This window comes from Bos indicus x Bos taurus, chromosome 18 (genome assembly GCF_003369695.1).
Source record: "Bos indicus x Bos taurus breed Angus x Brahman F1 hybrid chromosome 18, Bos_hybrid_MaternalHap_v2.0, whole genome shotgun sequence".
NCBI lineage: Eukaryota > Metazoa > Chordata > Mammalia > Artiodactyla > Bovidae > Bos > Bos indicus x Bos taurus.
Genome location: NC_040093.1, coordinates 5,146,021 through 5,167,045, shown reverse-complemented (window position 1 = coordinate 5,167,045; position 21,025 = coordinate 5,146,021). Strand labels below are relative to the sequence as shown.

Here is a 21,025-nt window from a genome sequence, read left to right as displayed (position 1 = left end):
CATCTCCAGTTCAGCTAATTGTTGGGGGTTTCCCTTGAGTTTTCCTATCACTGGGGGTTTTCTCCCATATAAGATCTAAAAGGGAGAATAGCCTGAGGACTCAGGGTGCATCGGGCTTGGAGTAAGCCTTGGGGGTAACATGTCGACCCAAGATAACTGGTCTCCTGACAGAGTTTAGCTAATGTAGTCCTAAGGGTACAATTCATACATTCAACTTTCCCTGAGCTCTGAGGCCTGTAAGCAGTGTGAAGCTTCCATTTTAGTCCCAGTGTCCAGGATAAAGTTTGGATTATTTGAGACACAAAGCTGACCCATTGTCAGACCTTATGCAGAGAGGCAGCCCATATCTCTGGATAATGTCTCTTCACAGGGCCTTGGCCAGTTCTCGTACCTGTTCAGTGCACATGGGGTAGGCTTCAGCCCATCCCGAGTAGGTGTACACTACCACAAGGAAATACTTATAGCCCCTGTAGGGCTTGATTTCAGTAAAGTCCACTTCTAGATCTTCAAAGGGCAGTGTCCCAACTGTCAGTACCTCTGGGTTGGGTCTTGGTCCTTGGCTGGCGTTGTTCTGAGCACAAGTCACACAGCTAGGACTGATCTGAACACACAGGGCTGGGAGCTTAGAAACGAAATAGTAGCAGCTCAGTAAGCTCTCCAGCAGTTTTTCCTAAACAAGTTTTCTCCTGATGTTGTTGTGCCAGCTGGATTTCTATATTGCTGGAGACAAAGAGTCGTTGGTCTGTGAGTTTCCACCAGCCCTCCTTTTCTCTTATTCCTCCCTCGTTGAGAGCCCTTTGATCTTCTTCCTTGGTATACCTAGTGGACAGAGGAGTAAGGCTTGCTGTCCAAGGGACTCTTGCTGTGCCAAGAGGACCTTAAAGATGGACTCAGGGCCCACTGTGGGGCTCGGTGCAGAAACAGTGACAGACTTAATTTTGGGGGGCTCCGAAATCACAGCAGATGGTGACTGCAGCCATGAAATTAAAAGAGGCTTGCTCCTTGGAAGAAAAGTTATGACCAACCTAGACAGCTTGTTAAAAAGCACAGACACTACTTTGCCAACAAAGGTCCATCTAGTCAAAGCTATGGTTTTCCAGTACTCATGTATGGATGTGAGAGTTGGACTATAAAGAAAGCTGAGTGCTGAAGAACTGATGCTTTTGAACTGTGGTGTTGGAGAAGACTCTTGAGAGTCCCTTGGACAGCAAGGAGATTCAACCGGTCCATCCTAAAGGAAATCAGTCCTGAATATACATTGGAAGTAATGATGCTGAAGCTGAAGCTTCAATATTTTGGCCATGTGATGCGAAGAACTAACTCATCAGAAAAGATCCTGATGCTGGGAAAGATTGAAGGCAGGAGAAGGGGACAACAGAGGATGAGATGGTTGGATGGCATCACCCACTCAATGGACATGAGCGTGAGTAAACTCTGGGAGTTGGTGATGGACAGGGAGGCCTGGTGTGCTGCAGTCCATGGGGTTGCAAAGAGTCAGACACGACTGAGCGACTGAACTGAACTCTGTTCTAAGGATTCGAATTGCATCCAAATGTTAAGTCATCACTGCATTTCCCAACTTCCCTAAAATCCCAACACAAAACTATATACCAATTAGGAGTTAGGATAGGAATGACTCCCCTTGTTGGCTGTCACAAACAGAGTATTTTCAACAGTTTAAAGTCACTAATTCATGTTAAGAATTCATCATGCTCCACAGAAAGTCAGGATACAGACAATGGAGCAAAGGCTCTGGGACACAAGAAGTAGTCTAAAGGGCAGGTCTTCACTATTATAAGAAGAAAAGGAAGAAAATAAGATGATAACAAACACCCCAGGCAGAAAAATTAGGAGCAGAGAACTAAAGGCTTGCAGATTCTCATTCGGGCATTTCAGGAGGAAAAGCAGACACAGCCCCAGACCCGGGACAGGATATTTACCTGAGAAGCTGCCATTTCCTCCTCTTCTTCCTCCTGCTCTGCATCATCTCTGGGGATGTTATGCTGCAAATGCACATCTGAGTTTTGAGAAAATACCGTTGAGAGCATCAACACAGCTCTTTAACCTGCAACCATTGCACCTACAGACAGAAGGACCTTGAAAAGCTGAGAAGACCGACCTCTCCTGTCCTCTGTCTCAGGAGAGATTCAGGAGCAATCACGTCCTACTTGGAGACCAGCCTGTGAACTTATTTCTTGATTGTTCTTTTATTAGAGAGCTCCTAAACCTCTGCTCACACAGATGACATGAGCTGACTGACTTCCCTGGTCCAAATCCAGCTAGATCAACCCTTCGGCCTCTCCTTGGACTGAAGCCAGGCCTCAGCTCTCACAAATTGACCAGAAGCCACACCCTGAACCCGGGCCTCCCCTTAGAATCCCCTGGAGCACTTCCTACAAAGCACACTGATGGCTCCACAGGACCAAGAGAGAACTCTGTGGGGAGGGCACTGGTGGCTTACCATTGGCCACATGATCCTGATGGACACCACTTGGCTAAAGATTCTTTCTGAACCATTTCAGTGAATAGAAATCCCTGGAGTTCAGGTCCCCACTCTAAGAGGATATGACTCTGCAGGTCTACAGTGGGGCCATGAAATGAGTCTTTAGCAAGTTCCCTGTTTTTTCTGATGTTTCTTCCCCCAAACCCACATTCAGGAGCCCTGAGGTCAAGTCCTCACACTCACCACACCTGAGACCTCTCTGTAGGGGAGGATTTAAGGGGGAATTTCTGAGAGAGGTCAAAGCTAGAATCAGGCAGAGAAAGTACTTGGGGTTCAGCCTTTATACATGACCCTGGGTGAAGTGCTCTGGGTTCCCCAGGCTGAGTGTGGATTTCTCCATTCAAACCAAGACAAGCAGGATTCTGGTGAGCTTTGTCAGGGTGTCATTGAAGGGGGCCTGTGAAGTAGAACCTGAGGTTCCACAAAACCGCTGATCTCAAGGAAGGGGTCATCTAGTGCAGGTGCTCACAGGACTGGCTGGTGTGAGTTCAAGGACCTGCAGGCTGCCTGCTCCCCAGTCAGATGCTGAGGCAGCAAAATCAAGGAGCAGCTCAGGGAAACTGTCAACAAAGCTCTGTATTGTATACAACAATACTCTGTATAATCCTTTTAGAATCATCACAGTGTCTGAGTAGCTACAAAATGGGAGAGGAGATACAACATAGAAATGATGGAAACGATATGAAGGTACGAAAGGTTTAAAGCCAGCAAGTAAACTAATTTCCACATATGCCATCTCTCTGTGCTACCAAATACTTTATGGTCTCTTCACTACAACCTTAAATAAGGTGGGAGAGGTTAATGGTGGTGGTAGATTAAACACTTCATTCATTACAATCAACTGAAACCCTAAAAACCATTCACTTTTATTAATAACCATGTATTAATTTCACACATAGTTGAAATAAAACCTTTTACAAATTACATACAGATGAGAAGTACAAAAAAGATATTCATTTTCCCATATAATGATATAAAGATTGTGATTTTTACTGCTTACAAAACGAAGCCTAGGAAACACTTAGTAAACATGATATACACTAGTTACATGCCTTTTCCAGGAAGGGTTTCTAATACATTTCTAGGTTATCACAGAAGCTGTCCTAACATTGTCAAGTAATATTCATGACTTGTGTTGATATTATAAACATATATCAATATTGCAGTGAACTGTCATTGTGTTCTGCTTACAAATCAAGTGATATAACTATTGAAAATTTAGAACCACCTTCTGTCTTACTTTAATACATGGAAAGATTCCATGATCACTTACATCATGGCAACTCCAGGGATATTTCACATCAGTGACAAACACCCCCATTTAGATGGTCATTGTCCATTTTACATTACAGTATCCTTCATCTTCTGATGGAGAATAGAGAGAAATGGTTTCAACACAATATAAAAAGGCTAATTTTTGAAGCATAAACCATCAAAAACCTATGTTTTCATTCACACTAGAAATGAAAAACATTATGCATTATTTGAGCATTGAATTACATTCATTTTGGTTTTCAAATAATCCAAATCATGTGATTATAAACAAGGATACATTGCTAATAATTGTAACTTTTGAATCATCAACCTTCATCTCATGATACACGCTAATATATCCATTTTCTATGTGTTTTAACTATGGATTGCTCTCTACAGTAATTCTTCTTCATAGAAACTTCAGAAAAGAGGATTGATGAGAAGCTTTCTAGTATGTAGTCTCTGATATTTATTTAATTTTGATTTTTTATTAAATACCTTTCTACATATTTGTGACATCATTTCCACAGGTTTCTTGTATAAACTCTTGTGTTTTCTGATGCATGTTTAGGGGGCATCACTTGTTCCATTACTAGGGTTTCTCTCCAGTGTGTGTTTTCAGATGTTTAGTGAGATGACCATTATGACTAAAGGCTTTGCCACATTGTGTACATTTATAAGGTTTCTCTCCAGTATGAACTTACAAATGTGTAGTAAGAATTGAGTTCTGATTAAAGGCTTTGCCACATTCTGTACATTTATATGGTCTCTCCCCAGGATGGATTTGCTGATGTTTAGTAAGACTAGAACTGTTAATAAAGGCCTTGTCACATTCTGTACATTTATAACGTTTGTCCCCCATATGAATTCGGTGATGTTTAGAAAGATCTGAATTCGTATAAAAGGCTTTGCCACATTCTGTACATTTGTATGGTTTCTCCCCAGTATGGATTCGATGATGTGCAGTTAAAGTTGAACTTCGAATAAAGGTTTGGCCACATTCTGTACAATGATAAGGTCTCTCCCCAGTATGAATTCGCTGATGTTGAGTAAGAATTGAGTTGTGATTAAAGGCTTTGCCACATTCTTTACATTTATAAGGTTTCTCTCCAGTATGCATTCGCTGATGTTGAGTAAGACTTGAGTTCTGATTAAAGGCTTTGCCACATTCTGTACATTTATAAGGTTTCTCTCCAGTATGAATTCGCTGATGTTGAGTAAGATTTGAGTTCCGATTAAAGGCTTTGCCACATTCTGTACATTTATACGGTCTCTCCCCAGTATGGATTTGCTGATGTTTAGTAAGATATGAACTTGTAATAAAGGTTTTGCCACATTCTTTACATTTGTATCGTTTCTCCCCAGCATGGATTCGATGATGTTCAGTTAAAGTTGAACTCCGAATAAAGGTTTGGCCACATTCTGTAAAATGATTAGGTCTCTCCCTAGTGTGAATTCGCTGATGTTCAGTAAGACGTGAGCAACGGATAAAGGCTTTGTCACAGTCTTTACATTTATAAGGTTTTTCTCCAGTATGAATTCGCTGATGTTCAGTAAGATATGAACATCGGATAAAAGCTTTGCCACAATCTTTACATTTATAAGGTTTTTCTCCAGTATGAATTCGCTGATGCTGAGAAAGTGTTGAGTTGCGATTAAAGGCTTTGCCACATTCCGTACATTTATAAGGTTTCTCTGCAGTATGCATTCGCTGATGCTGAGTAAGAAATGAGTGACGGATAAACGCTTTGCTACATTCTGTACATTTATAAGGTTTCTCTCCAGTATGAATTCGCTGATGTTGAATAAGACTTGAATTGTAAATAAAGGCTTTGCCACATTCTATACATTTATAAGGTTTCTCTCCAGTGTGAATTCGCTGATGTTGAGTAAGACGTGAACGACAGTTAAACGCTTTGCTACAATCTGTACATTTGAAAGGTTTCCTTCCTGTATGGATTTTCCAATGTTTACTTAGATTGGATGACTTACTAAAGACTTTCCCACATATCCTACACTTGTTTTCTTTCTGTGGATTCTGAATAGTCTGCTTTTGAATAAGTTCTGAAGACAGATTAGAATTTTTACCATATTCACTACAGTTATAAGTCTTCATTCCAGTATGAGTACTCTTACATAGAGGAAGACCTGATATCTGATAAAAGGTATTTCTACATTTATTACTTTTAGAATCCTTCTGTGAAGATTCAGTTCCCTGATATTTCATAAGGTTTGAGTCTCGTTCAACTTTACACCCAGTTTCATTGCCTGAATACCCTCTTACTCCATCATAAATACTCTGGTAATTATTGGGGCTGGAGCACTCACTTAAGGCCTGACTCATTTTATTACACATGGAAAGTTGTTCTGTATTAACCATATCATGATATGTATTGAACAGTGATGGTTGGGTTATATCTCTTTCATTATTATCAACATGATACATCTTGGAATGGAGAAAAAATATCTTTTGGGGGAAGAATAATGACCCCCTGCTCACGGATCCCTCAAATTGATTATATTGTGGGTTTCCCCCCTCATTGTTAAATTTCTGGTGTTCAGACACGCTTGAATGTTTGTTTAATCTAAGCCTATATTGAGAATTTTTTGAACAAGTATTTGCAGTGGAGACTAGATTATCTTCCAAATTTTCCACGTTTCCCTTCAGAGAATATGTATGTTTAAAAAAATGACGTAAATCTTTTCTTAAAATCTTATACTTCTTGGCAGATGTTGAAGACTGAAATTGGTGTTTTTCCCAGTTTGACTCATGTTGTTCATATGTTTTTGCAGTAATGTTCGAATTATGTGTAACTGTCTCAATTTCTTTATGTGCATATCCTCTCTGTCTTTCATATGCCCTCATATATTCCCAGTTTTTCATTAAATTTAAGTTTCTGAGGTGAAATCTTTCATATATTTGTAGGTTTGCTTTTGAGGATAAATCTTCTAACCCTGGATTTTTTGGCATCAAATTCTGGGTATCTTGTGGAGACATAGCTGAAAGATACCAAGTAATAAGTAATTTTACCTACTATTCTCAGTGAACATCCTTAAAGATTTAGAGAAAATTGGTGAACCCTTCACTTGTTTAGAAATTAAAAAAATAAAAAAATAAATAAGATAGAACACCACCAACAACATAGGATAGAATAAAAATAAAATAGAGATGGAAGGATCAAGGTGCCAGAAGACTAGGCAGACATGGCTCCACAATCAAATACATCAGAAATGGAACAAAATGCACAGATCGCAGCTGAACACTAGCAGAGGCCCTTGGAAATCTAAAAGAACAAGAATGGGAACAAGAACAATTTCTGCTTTGCCAGGTAGGACAAGAGAAAACAAGGGAAAGGAACAGGAAAGAAGTGGGATGGGACCTCCAACTCTCGGGGGATCAGGAGAGGAGAGGTCTCCACACCTGGGGAAGCTCCTCACTGAGGGGGAGAGCCCAGCTGGGACAGAAGGGAAGCCTCATTTTCTATGGGAAAAGAACACGGCAAGAGTCAGAGGTAGCAGGACAGAGTGAGACCTCTACACAGGGTACTGACCCCAGCCCTGCCCACAGTCTGAGAGGGTGTCCACTGCTGCAGACAAGGGCTGGGTGCTGGAATGTGGGGTTTGAAGAGCAGACCCAGGCAGAGGACTGCTGTGGGCTGTGTGGAGACATCCTGAGGAGATGGGAGGGAGGGAGTAGGTCTACACATGGGAATGCATGTGGAGGAAGCCTGAACCACCATAGCGCAGAGCGCCATTGGTGAGTGATGCCAAAGAAGAAGCCCATTGCAGTCTCTCTCCCTCTGTGCTGGCCCCTGCTCACCAGGCACTAGGAAGGGCTCCTACTGAGGTGGACTCTACTGAGCCTCCATCCACTATCTTCTACCATGTATTTCCTCCACATATCATAGACTCCTGTGCTCTGGGACAGCCTTAGGAACAGCCACGTGTGGGTGGGCCAATTGTACAGGTGGAGGGAAAGCACAGCTGAACCCGAATAAGGAAAAAAAGCTGAAATCTCTTGTATCAGCTACACAAACCATGCTTTTATACCCACAACTGGCTTTGTAACTTCACCCCTACAGAGCATCTGAATGGACAACCAGGGCTTCCCCAGTCATGGCAGGTGTAGCTTTAGCAGCTGTAGCCTTTGTACAGATATACAAGAGGGCAGGGCCAGGCCAGAGTCTGAGCTGCCTCTACTGCACCACAGCGGGTCCAGCTCCATGATGAATGCAATTCTGGGACCTGAGTTCAGGGGATCTATGCTGGTGACCTGGTGAAAACAACATCTGAGAGACACCAGGGCCATGTCCCATCATGCCCATGGTTAAGGTGGGGCCAAGGGCAGTGCCAACCAGGGTCACACGAGAGCTCGCACAAGGCATGAAGGTGACACACAGGGCACACCCCGAGGTGAACATCCCCAGAGGAGCAATCCTCAGTGGCTTCTCTCCCAGTGGGTGTGCTCCAATCCCACCTGCCTCGACCACAGATCACAATCACAGAAACAGATCTGGGGGCTCTGTTCCACAAACCAGGGAGCAGACCCCACCATAGACAGGGCAGTGACGGCCACAGAGCAAAGGGGAAGCTCCCCTCGATATCCAGCACAGGCTTGGGTCACAATAACATCAAACAAAATCCCCTTCAAGGGGATAAGGGCACAAGTCTCTGGACCAACCTCACCCCCAGGGGTCACACACCAGAGCAAGAGCAACTAAGATCCTTCAGCCTGCAGAACGGAAACCACAAGCACAGAAAATGTGACAAAATGAGAGGACAAAGAAGTATGGTTTAGAGGAAGGAGCAAGATTAAAAGCTACAAGAACCACTAAATGAAGAGGAGACAGGCAAGCTAATGATTAGTTTTGCTTTAAGTTGTATTAAATGGAAACACCGAACATTTTCAGACATACTAGAATCCTTTAATTCTTTAGGCCACTTCTTACCACATGTGTTTTTATTTGAGCATGTTTTATTAGATGTTTCAATCTAAAAATAAATGATATTGATGCAGATTTAATCAGAAAGTGATGACATGAAGGAAATGGCAACCTATCCCAGTATTCTTGCCTGGAGAATCCCAAGGACAGAGGAGACTCTTGACCTACAGTCCATGGGGTTGCAAAGACTTGCACATGACTGAGGTCCAAGGAGCGGTGGCTGCATGGGTGCAGAAGGGCGGAGAGGAGCTACTCCACGTTCAAGGTCAAGAGGGGCGGCGGTGAGGAGATACCCCTCATCCAAGGTAAGGAGCAGTGGCTGCGCTTTGCTGGAGCAGCCGTGAAGAGATAGCCCACGTCCAAGGTAAGAGAAACCCAAGTAAGAAGGTAGGTGTTGCAAGAGGGCATCAGAGGGCAGACACACTGAAACCATACTCACAGAAAACTAGTCAATCTAATCACACTAGGACCACATCCTTGTCTAACTCAATGAAACTAAGCTATGCTAGGTGAGGCCACCCAAGACGGGCGGGTCATGGTGGAGAGGTCTGAACAGAAAGTAGTCCACTGGAGAAAGGAATGGCAAACCACTTCAGTATTCTTGCCTTGAGAACCCCATGAACAGTATGAAAAGGCAAAATGATAGGATACTGAAAGAGGAACTCCCCAGGTCAGTAGGCACCCAATATGCTACTGGAGATCAGTGGAGAAATAACTCCAGAAATAACTCCAGAAAGGATGGAGCCAAAGCAAAAACAATACCCAGCTGTGGATGTGACTGGTGATAGAAGCAAGGTCCGATGCTGTAAAGAGCAATATTGCTAGGAACCTGGAATGTCAGGTCCACGAATCAAGGCAAACTGAAAGTGGTCAAACAAGAGATGGCAAGAGTGAATGTCAACATTCTAGGAATCAGCGAACTGAAATGGACTGGAATGGGTGAATTTAACTCAGATGACCATTTTATCTACTATGGTGGGCAGGAATCCCTCAGAAGAAATGGAGAAGCCATGATGGTCAACAAAAGAGTCCAAAATGCAGTACTTGGATGTAATCTCAAAAACGACAGAATGATCTGTTTGTTTCGAAGGCAAGCCATTCAATATCACAGTAATCCAAGTCTATGCCCCAACCAGTAGCACTGAAGAAGCTGAAGTTAAATGGTTCTATGAAGACCTACAAGACTTTTTAGAACTAACACCCAAAAAAGATGTTCTTTTCATTATAGGGGACTAGAATGCAAAAGTGGGAAGTCAAAAAACACCTGGAGTAACAGGCAAATTTGGCCTTGGAATATGGAATGAAGCAGGGCAAAGGCTTCACAGCAAACACCCTCTTCCAACAACACAAGAGAAGACTCTACACATGGACATCACCAGATGGTCAACATCGAAATCAGATTGATTATATTCTTTACAGCCAAAGATGGAGAAGCTCTATACAGTCAGCAAAAACAAGACCAGGAGCTGACTGTGGGTCAGATCATGAACTCCTTATTGCCAAATTCAGACTTAAATTGAAGAAAGTAGGGAAAACCACTACACCATTCAGGTATGACCTAAATCAAATCCCTTATGATTATACAGTGGAAGTGAGAAATAGATTTAAGGGACTAGACCTGATAGATAGAGTGCCTGATGAAGTATGGACGGAGGTTCGTGACATTGTACAGGAGACAGAGATCAAGACCATCCCCATGGAAAAGAAATGCAAAAGAGCAAAACAGCTGTCTGAGGAGACCTTACAAATAGCTGTGAAAAGAAGAGAAGCGAAAAGCAAAGGAGAAAAGGAAAGATATAAGCATCTGAATGCAGAGTTCCAAAGAATAGCAAGGAGAGATAAGAAAGCCTTCCTCAGCAATCAATGCAAAGAAATAGAGGAAAACAACAGAATGGGAAAGACTAGAGATCTCTTCAAGAAAATTAGAGATACTAAGGGAACATTTCATGCAAAGATGGGCTCGATACAGGATAGAAATAGTATGGACCTAACAGAAGCAGAAGATATTAAGAAGAGGTGCCAAGAATACACAGAAGAACTGTACAAAAAAGATCTTCACGACCCAGATAATCACGATGGTGTGATCACTGACCTAGAGCCAGACATCCTGGAATGTGAAGTCAAGTGGGCCTTAGAAAGCATCACTACGAACAAAGCTAGTGGAAGTGATGGAATTCCAGTGGAGCTATTCCAAATCCTGAAAGATGATGCTGTGAAAGTGCTGCACTCAATATGCCAGCACATTTGGAAAACTCAGCAGTGGCCACAGGACTGGAAAAGGTCAGTTTTCATTCTAATCCCAAAGAAAGGCAATGCCAAAGAATGCTCAAACTACCACACAGTTGCACTCATCTCACACGCTAGTAAAGTAATCTCAAAATTCTCCAAGCCAGGCTTCAGCAATACGTGAACCGTGAACTTCCAGATGTTCAACCTGGTTTTAGGAAAGGCAGAGGAACCAGAGATTAAATTGCCAACATCTACTAGATCATCGAAAAAGCAAGAGAGCTCCATAAAAAAATCTATTTCTGCTTTATTGACTATGCCAAACACTTTGATTGTGTGGATCACAATGAACTGTGGAAAATTCTGAAAGAGATGGGAATACCAGAACACCTGATATGCCTCTTGAGAAACCTATATGCAGGTCAGGAAGCAATAGTTAGAACTGGACATGGAACAACAGAATGGTTCCAAATAGGAAAAGGAGTACTTCAAGGCTGTATACTGTCACCCTGCTTATTCAACTTCTATGCAGAGTACATCATGAGAAACGCTGGGCTGGAAGAAGCACAAGCTGGAATCAAGATTGCCGGGAGAAGTATCAATAACCTCAGATATGCAGATGACACCACACTTACGGCAGAAAGTGAAGAGGAACCAAAAAACCTCTTGATGAAAGTGAAAGAGGAGAGTGAAAAAGTTGGCTTAAAGTTCAACATTCCGAAAACGAAGATCACGGCATCTGGTCCCATCACTTCATGGAAAATAGATGGGGAAACAGTGGAAATAGTGTCAGACTTTATCTTTTGGGGCTCCAAAATCACTGCAGATGGTGACTGCAGCCATGAAATTAAAAGACGCTTACTCCTTGAAAGGAAAGTTATGACCAACATAGATAGCATATTCAAAAGCAGAGACATTACTTTGCCAACAAAGGTCCGTCTTTCCCAGTGGCCATGTATGGATGTGAGAGTTGGACTGTGAAGAAAGCTGAGCGCTGAAGAATTGATGCTTTTGAACTGTGGTGTTGGAGAAGACTCTTGAGAGTCCCTTGGACTGCAAGGAGATCCAACCAGTCCATTCTAAAGGAGATCAGCCCTGGGTGTTCTTTGGAAGGACTGATGCTAAAGCTGACACTCCAGTACTCTGGCCACCTCACGCGAAGAGTTGACTCATTGGAAAAGACTCTGATGGTGGGAGGGATTGGGGGCAGGAGGAGAAGGGGAGGACAGAGGATGAGATGGCTGGATGGCATTACCAACTCGATGTACGTGAGTCTGAGTGAACTCCGGGAGTTGGTGATGGACAGGGAGGCCTGGCGTGCTGCGATTCATGGGGTCACAAAGAGTTGGACGTGACTGAGTGACTGAACTGAATTGAGTGACTAACACTTTCACTTCTGGTTCTTTGTCCTGGGTTTCTGACATTCTGGACTAATTCTGTTCTCAGTTGTCACCAAATGTAATACATGTACAGTAAATAATCTCTTTGCTGCCTTAGTTGAAGAAAAAAAAAAAGTGAGGGCATATAAGACAAAGTTTGGAGACACTGATAAGAAACAGGGTAAACTTAATAGTAATTAAATAAGAAATGAATCTTTAAAAATATGGTTGGAACTCTATTCCGTGGTCTGTGGAGATCTAACTGGGAAGACATCTAAAAAAGAGTAGAGCGTCTTTGCTGTATAGCAGCACAACATTGTAGAACAGCTATACCCCAATAAGATCGTTTTACAAAATTTTCTTTATATAATCTACAAATCATAATTCTTTGCAACAACCATTAAAAATATGGTGGAAAATGTGTAAGTTCTTATGCCAATTTATTTGAAAATTCTTTCAATTAATTGAATATATTAAATTATTTTAGCATTGAGGAATTGTGGCAAATACACTTAACATATTTAACATGAGTTCATATAAAGAAAAGAGAGACTTTGAAGTAAGTCTGAGATTTGCATTCTTTCATTTTAGGGAGGTTTTCCTTCATGCAGTGAAATTATTTGAGTTTAAATTTTATACGGTCGTATTTGTAGCTTTCAGTGTTTTAGAAATTGTAAGTCAGAAACAAATGTGTCCCCACTATTCCTCGAATTTTGGCAGTGTGTCTACAACTCCACTCACACGCTTTTGTCTCAAAGAGTAGAAGCAAACTTTCAAAGGAGTGTCACAGAGTTATTTAGAAATGTGTTTTCCTCTGACCCCTAAGAAATCAAACAGCTGTCAATTCATGCAGGTTGTCACAGACCAAGAAGAGAAGTTCAGTTCTCACTGTGAATGAGGAAACTAATCACTGGAGGTGAATTCAGAAATGATTCAACAGACAGAATGGGGCAGGCAATATCTGTCTATCACAGCAACAGAAATAAATCCAGAATTCTCCAAATCATTTCGACTGAAGCAGATCTTCCCAAACCACATGACAAAGCATGATTTCCTCACTGATCCTTGGACCTCTCACCTGAGTCATCGGCCCCATGTATTCACATGTACCTGTGTATATGGCTGTTGTCTCAACTCTCCTTATATTCCTGGGATACTTCATTTGCTCCAGAAAGGTGACCAGGTCTGGCTTAGAGACCACAAAACCTGCTTATCAGAAAAAGAAATATTATTTTTTGCTAGAAGATTCTTCAGTTTCCAATATAATACATATTGGTGAGAAGAGAAAGTGTGCTTAATACAGCCTAGAGAATGATTTCCCCAAATACTTTACTGAAAGCAGCTTTATAATACTAACAAATACATAAAGAACAGATCCTGAGATTCTGGTCAAGTACCACTAAGGCAAAAGTAAGTAGTGGACATGTGATTTGAAGAGGAGGGTACCGCTATTTAATACTATGAAACTTATACAATTACCACTAAGCTAGACTGAAGGAGGCAGACTACATCAAGGAAGCAAAAGGTTACAATCATATTGAATCATAAAGCCTTTTTTCTAAACTCATAAATTCCCATTTTCCCCTAGAAAGCAGGGATCTGAAATTATTGTGGGAAGGAGAAGATTTCAGAAGACATTTTAGAAATGATGGAACCAAAACCCAGATAAGGGATTTTGGAAGGCAGTTATCCTCACCCAAGGAGGCCAGGTTCCTGTAGTTCTGTAACATCACGTCCCTGTACAATTTGCGCTGACCGAGGTCCAGGCATTCCCACTCCTCTTGGGTGAAGTCTATGGCCACATCCTGGAATGTCAGCCATCCCTGAAATACAAAGTACAGATGCCATGTGGCTGTGGGAAGACTTCCTAATGTGACCCAAGATGAAAAGAGCAAGTTTGGAGCACTGGTTTTGATCGAGGAGAGTGGCTGGTATAACACAATAATGTAATTTTTACACAGTAATATTTTCTACCGTATTGCCAACCCCAAGAAAGGAGAATGAGATATGATCTACAAAACATTCAGAACTATTCTGATCTGGAAGAGAAATCATAAAACAATTAGATCAACACTGGAAGATTTATTTTTGAGTGTTGTACTCACGTGACCCAGGATAAACTGTTTATCAAAGAAACAAGAAATATTTTTAAAAAGCAGATTCTGATCCAAGAATTCTGGAGGGGGGCCTGGGGGGCAATGTGCCAGATTTTAACAAGCTTATTTTCACCAGTTATGTTGAAAATTTTGCTCCACGAATGACCATTTTGAACAGCAATGAAGTAGAATAGTAAGGGAAGAATCCATATTTAACTTTGAACTTTAAGTGTTTTACAGATTTTACAGGTCTAATAGCCTGAGCAGCAACAATTTACTATATACCATATATCTTTCTAACATCTTTTATAGAGTCTTGAAGGTACAATAAAAGTCATTTAAAATCAATAATATTGCTGCTCCACCTTTCTGCAATATCTAACAGACATCTGTTAAATGGCAGAGCTTAAATCTACTTCAGTGTATGTACTCTAGACTTTAACTAATAAAACACAGACAAAAACACAAGGACAACTCTAATAAAAAATTTATAGAAGTTTCTCTAATTGTGAAGAATGTAAAAAACAGGAAAAATAATTGATCAAATCATGTTAACATGTTCATGCCTACAGACATACTCTAAAATGTGACTGTATACTTATTAAGAGCAAGAGAGAAAACTTTTCATTTCAATAAAATCAGGATAATTTTTAACTGGTTAACAATATACCTATCTATGGGGATGATATTCTTTTTATTTTTGTAAATACACGAGAGTACAGATATACACAATGATATAAAATAAAACAGAGCTCTGGTTCTGAATTTTTTAATTTACTGAAAATCTGTATCATTTGCACAGTTTTATTTTAAAATTTAACACAGTTGAACATAGATTAGCACTAATATGATTCTTGTAAACATTTTGGAAAGTACAAAAATGTGATGAGACCATGTTTGCGATGTGAATGTGGAGTGTACTGGAAATGATCAGACCTGGATTTGAGTGACAAAAACCCCCGTTCCCAAAACACTGCATCTCTGCTAAACACAAGAGTGCTCATTTTTCAAAGCCAAGAGAAACTCAGAGCATATGGATTTTCTCCATGGCACATTCCTCACTTCTTTGTTCTAAGGCCCTTGGTTAAAGCCTGGCAAGTACAAATTGGCACTTATCAAGAGCATTCACCAGCAACTGAACAACAACACGGAGAAGGCAATGGCACCCCACTCCAGTACTCTCGCCTGGAAAATCCCATGGACAGAGGAGGAGCCTGGGAGGCTACACTCCATAGGATCTCAAAGAGTTGACACAACTGAGCAACTTCACTTTTACTTTCTTTTTGTGCTACTGCAGCTGACAGTCCCGACACTCTGTGCTCCAGGAAACTAGTGCAAAAAGTCTTTAGAGAGTTAGATACTTTCAGGAACTGATCTCATGATGCCAATCCTTGCTTCTCCTCTTATCTAGAAAAACAGTAAAAAGATTAAATCCCTTCATGCAGACAGCAGCTCCTGGTGCCTAGCAGAAAATCTTATGTAAAATGGGTGCTTGATTGAACTGAACTCCTTCAGCACAATCTTCTATATTGACCTCCCCCCACTGCCTCTTTGGAGTGGTCTCTCAGAGCTATTTCTGAGCGATATCGGCATTCCTCATTTTGCCCCAAATAAAACTTAACTCGCAACTCTCACATTGTGTGTCTTTTTGGTGGACAAGACATTAAAAGATATGAACTTCATAGCATGGGAATCTCATAGCAGAACCTGAACCAGTGAACCTCTGAGGTCACGGGGTAAGAAGTACATGAAGAATGCATTATAATTGCCTGGTATTTTGACAAAATTATGGAAACCATGATCTGAATCTATTATGAAAAAATGTCAGTTTTAAGCAAATTTCACTTCATATATACCTCCCCTGATCTGTAGCCTAATAGTACATTTAATTAGTATGTCTTTCTTGTCAATATACAGGATGGTCTGTCCTACTGTTTTTATTTCTGAAAATTTTCTGAAAAATTCTGGCCCATCGAGTTCCAAGGGTGTTTTCTTACTCCTGTTCTAAAGAGCTGAATGGCATCCACAAGTAAACTCATCACAGCATTTTCCCTACTTCCCTAAGATCCCAACACCAAATCACATCCAGGTGGGAATCTCGGATACCAGTGCCTCCCTGAGTTGATCTCTCACAAAGGGAATATATATTCAACACTGAACATCACTAATTCATGTTGAGAATTCATCATGCTCTATAGAAAGCCAAAATACAAACAATGGAGAGCAAGCTCTGGTCCCTAAGGGAGCAGCAGCCTGAACAGCCCGTCTTCACTATTGTAAGAAAAGGAAAAAAGAAGAAGGTGATAACAAACTGCCCAAGCAGAAAAATTAGAAGCAGAGAATAAAGGTTTGCAGGTTCTCAGTCCAGGCATTGCTGGAGGAAAAGCAGACACAGCCCCAGACCCAGGAACGGGACATTTACCTGTGAAGCTGCCATTTCGTCTTCCTCCTCCTGCTCTGCCTCTTCTCTGGGGATGTTTTGGCCAAAATCTTGGCTCTCTGTGCACCAATGCCAAACAGAAATACAGAGACAGAGTTATGGAGGAGAAATATAGTGGCTGTGTTACTTTGCCAGGCAAAGGGGGAACACAGTAGGCTTGTGGTTTAAGAACTGAACCCCCCTCCCTGGTGAGTAGGAGAGTCATATAGTCAGGCAGGAGTAGGTGATGAGGATCAAGGCAGTAACAGTCTAGTATTCATTCTTGGCAAAATTTCAAAAGGGTGGGGTTGCTGACTAGATTAGGGTGTGTGAAGGGTCTTAGGAGATCTGGTCTTCAAATCTTGACAAGCCTCCGCTCCTTTGATCTTGCCTCAGGTGGTTTCATTACCTCCTCTGATTAGCAACTCTTTCAAACTGAGAGAAGGTCTTGGGGGCTGGAGTCTAGCCTATAAGAAACTGGAAACAAAAATGCCTCCAGGCCCAGGAGTCTTACAGGGCCCCATTAGGCATCAGTTTTATGTTGCAAACTCCCCATCCATATGTTGAGAAAATAACTTCAAAGGCAGAAACTCAGTTCTGCAACCTGCAGCTGATGCAGTAAAAAAAAAAAAAAAAAAGAAAAGTTTCCTTGTTTCTCTCACCCTTTTCTGGGCTCTTTTTTACTTTTTCTGTTCCTGACCTGTAGTTGATAATCCAGACTAACCGGATATGCTAATCACATCCTGTATTTGATGCTCTCCTTTCAGGCATTCTCTTTGTAGAACACTCCTGCTAGTTCTTTCTTTTTGCATTACAGAGAGGGGTTTTTGTTGTTGTTCAGACTCTCAGTCATATCTCTTTGCAACTCCATGGACTGCAACATTCCAGGCTTCCCTGTCCTTCACTGTCTCCAGGATTTTGCTCAAACTCACGTCCATGATGTGATGCCATCCAACCTTGTCATCCTCTGTCGTCCCTTCTCCTCCCGCCTTCAGTCTTCCAGCATCAGGATCTTTTCCAAAGAGTCAGCTCTTCCAATAAATATTCAGGGTTGATTTCCTTTAGGATTGACTGGTTTGATCTCCTTGCAGTCCAAGTGACTCTCAAGAGTCTTCTCCAGCACCACAGTTTGAAAGCATCAATTCTTCAGTGCTCAGGCTTCTTTACACTTCAACTCTCAACATGAATACTGGAAAAATCATAGCTTTGACTAGATGGACCTTTGTCAGGAAAGTGATGTCTGCCCACTTAACTGTGAAAAAGATTTTTGCTGGTGACATTAAAGAAGACACTGAGGACATCACCTAAGAGATGATTTTGAACAGTATGGGAAAGCTGAAGTGATTGAAATCATGACTGACTGAGGCAGTGGCAAAATAAGAGGCTTTGCTTTCATAGCCTTTGATGACCATGACTCCATAGACAAGATAAGACTCCGTAGACAAGGTTCAGAAATACCACATTGTGAATGGCCACAACTGTGTGGTAAGGAGAGCCCTACTTAAGCAAGAGTGGGCTAGTATGTCATCCAGCCAAAGAGGTTGAAGTGGTTCTGGGAACTTCGGTGGTGGCCATGGAGGTGGCTTTGGTGGGAATGACAACTTTGGTTGTGGAGAAACTTCGGCGGTCGAGGAGGCTTTGGTGGCAGCTGTGGTGGTGGTGGGTGCGGTGGCGGTGGAGGTGGCTCTGATGATGGATTTGGTAATGATGGGAGCAATTCTGGAGGCGGCGGAAGCTACAGTGATTTTGGTAATGACAACAATCGATCTTCAAATTTCAGACCCATGGACAGAGGAAATCTTGGAGGCCCTTACGGTGGTGGAGGCCAATACTTTGCCAAACCACGAAGCCAAGGTAGTTATGGGAGTTCCAGCAGCTGCAGTAGATATAGCAGTGGCAGGAGGTTTTAATTACTGTCAGGAGACAACGCTTAGCAGGAAAGGAGATTCAGAGCAGTGACAGGGAAGCTACAGATTACAACAGGTTTGTGAATTCAGCCAAACACAATGGTGGCAGAGCCCGCAAAGAAGACATGCTTTAGAGTATGCCCATGAGCATGGGCAAAAACTCGAGGACCGTGTTTGTGATTCGTTGTATAACTGATTGTTTTAGCTTCTGTTCTGTGGAAGGTGTAAGGCAATTCCAATAAAGGACTGTAAACTCTGATATTTTCTCATCTGTTCAGTGAGGTATGGTGCACAGGTGAGCTTAGACCTGACGCAGCCTCAGGAATGGCAGAGATTTGAGAGTAGAAATTAGGCCCTAACCTTTTCTTTTCCTTTGTTTACACTATCATTTAGAAAAAGATTTCTATTTTTAGAAATATTTTTGAGTCTTAGTTGCAGCACATGAGACCTTTAGCTGTAGCATGTAGGCCCTAGTTGCCTGACCAGGGATTGAACTCGGGTACCCTGCATTCTGAGTGCGGACTCAGCCACTGCACCAGCACAGAGGTCCCTGGGGGTCTTATTTCCTTGCCTCTGAAATACCTCCACATTGGCTTCCATAAGCCTGCCCAGAAAAACTTAACTGGCGGGGTTTTATGATTCTGTTCTATGGAAACAATACCCCTTCTTCGGAGCATAAACTAAAAAGACAGCAAATGTCAATTTTTAAAGTTTTCGGGGCCAATTACATTAGAAATTACTTTTAACAAGTTCAAAGACATTCAGATCATCTTCATCATTGAAGACCCCCTCGTGGAGGGCAAGGCCAGAGGCGGGCAGAGAGAGTGGTGGTACTTGGGGCACACGCCTTTATTAGCAAACACAGGTGAAGTGCTGCGGGTGATCTGGACAAAATGTGAATTGTTCAATTCGAACAAAAATGAGTGAGATCTGGGTGAACTCCATGAGGTCTAGTTGAAAGGGTGCTTGAGAATAACAACCTGGGGTGCAGAAGGACAGCTGACCACAAGTACTGCAGGGGAAGAGCGTCAGGAATTTCTATTTTCTTGCTATTTTGCAAGCTGTTATCAAGTGTATGTGCGTACAGGAACAGTTGGTATCGTTCAAAATACCTGGAGGCTGCCTGGCTCCACAAAGCTGATGCCAGTGTGGCAATAACATGGAATAGTTTAAATAAACTCTCAACTATACTATATATAATCCTTATTAGGACCACCACAATGTCCCAGTGGTTACAAAAAGGAGAAAATGACACAATATACAAATGATGGTGAACATGATCTCAAATTATTTGAGATTTAAAGCTAGTTAGAAAAAGGATTACTAGAGATGTCATCTCCGCGTGTCCCCAAATGCTTTAAGGTGGCTGTCTTTTACCTACGACTTTAAATAAGGTGGGACAGGTTAATATTGGTTGCACGGTAACGCTTGACTAATTACACAAGCTGAAGACATTAAAAACTGCTCAGTTTTATTAATTAACATATATTAAGAACACACATACTCTAAATCAAGCCTTTCAAAATCCACAGTATGATTCTATATCAAAAGATTATGAACTTTCAAAAACACTCTTGTTCTTCTGATATAAGGAGCTGAGAATTGGGATCTCCATAGTTTACAAAATTCATGTAATCATTTAGTAAACAAGAATGTAAATTAATTTTATAAGCTTTAGTGAAAAGTTGCCTGTACTTTTCTTGGATATCCATGAAGATGTCTTAATTTCAGTCATATTGAGTAATATTCATGACTTCTGGCTATTGCTATTATTAAATACTTGACATTTTTAATGAACTACAATCTTTTTATCATTTTAAAAGACTAGCACAGCTGTTTAAAATTTAGAATGGCCCCCTGCCTTACTTTAAGAACAAGACTGTCCCTGAACACTTACCTATGGTGACACAGAAGAATGTTTTACTTTAATGACAAACAGCATCTCCATTTAGATTTTCATTGTACATTTTACATTTCAGGGTTCTTAGTCTTCAATGGAAAAGTAGATATAAATGATTCCCATCTAATATGAGGGCTTCTCTTATTTTTGAGGCAGCAATAATCAAAACCATGAGTTCACACTAGAAACTGTCATAGCATGTAATAAATCCAGAGTCAAATTATATTAAATTTAATTTTCATATAATAATAAGGAAAAATGATACTAATTATACTGCCAAACATCTATCACCTTAATCCTGTGATCCATATTAACAAATAGTTTTTCTAAGTGTTTTAACTTTGGATTGCTGCTGCTGCTGCTAAGTCGCTTCAGTCGTGTCCGCCTCTGTGTGACCC

The 21,025-nt window shown here is 41.4% G+C and overlaps 2 protein-coding genes across 2 annotated transcripts; both read right to left on the bottom strand.

Moving 5' to 3' along the window:
* Positions 1–1,466: 1,466 nt before the first annotated feature.
* On the bottom strand, positions 1,467–6,651 carry LOC113876056 (zinc finger protein 883-like). The gene has a single exon (XM_027514878.1). The coding sequence runs from the start codon at positions 6,639–6,641 to the stop codon at positions 4,458–4,460; it is 2,184 nt and encodes a 727-aa protein (XP_027370679.1). The 5' UTR covers positions 6,642–6,651; the 3' UTR covers positions 1,467–4,457.
* A 6,784-nt stretch (positions 6,652–13,435) lies between these two features.
* LOC113875827 (zinc finger protein 320-like) lies at positions 13,436–16,838 on the bottom strand. Its single transcript, XM_027514496.1, has 3 exons — positions 16,824–16,838; positions 14,002–14,128; positions 13,436–13,494 (listed from the first exon to the last, which is right to left on the bottom strand). Exons 1-3 carry the CDS (start codon positions 16,836–16,838, stop codon positions 13,436–13,438), a joined length of 201 nt encoding a protein of 66 aa, XP_027370297.1.
* Between the last annotated feature and the right edge of the window lie 4,187 nt (positions 16,839–21,025).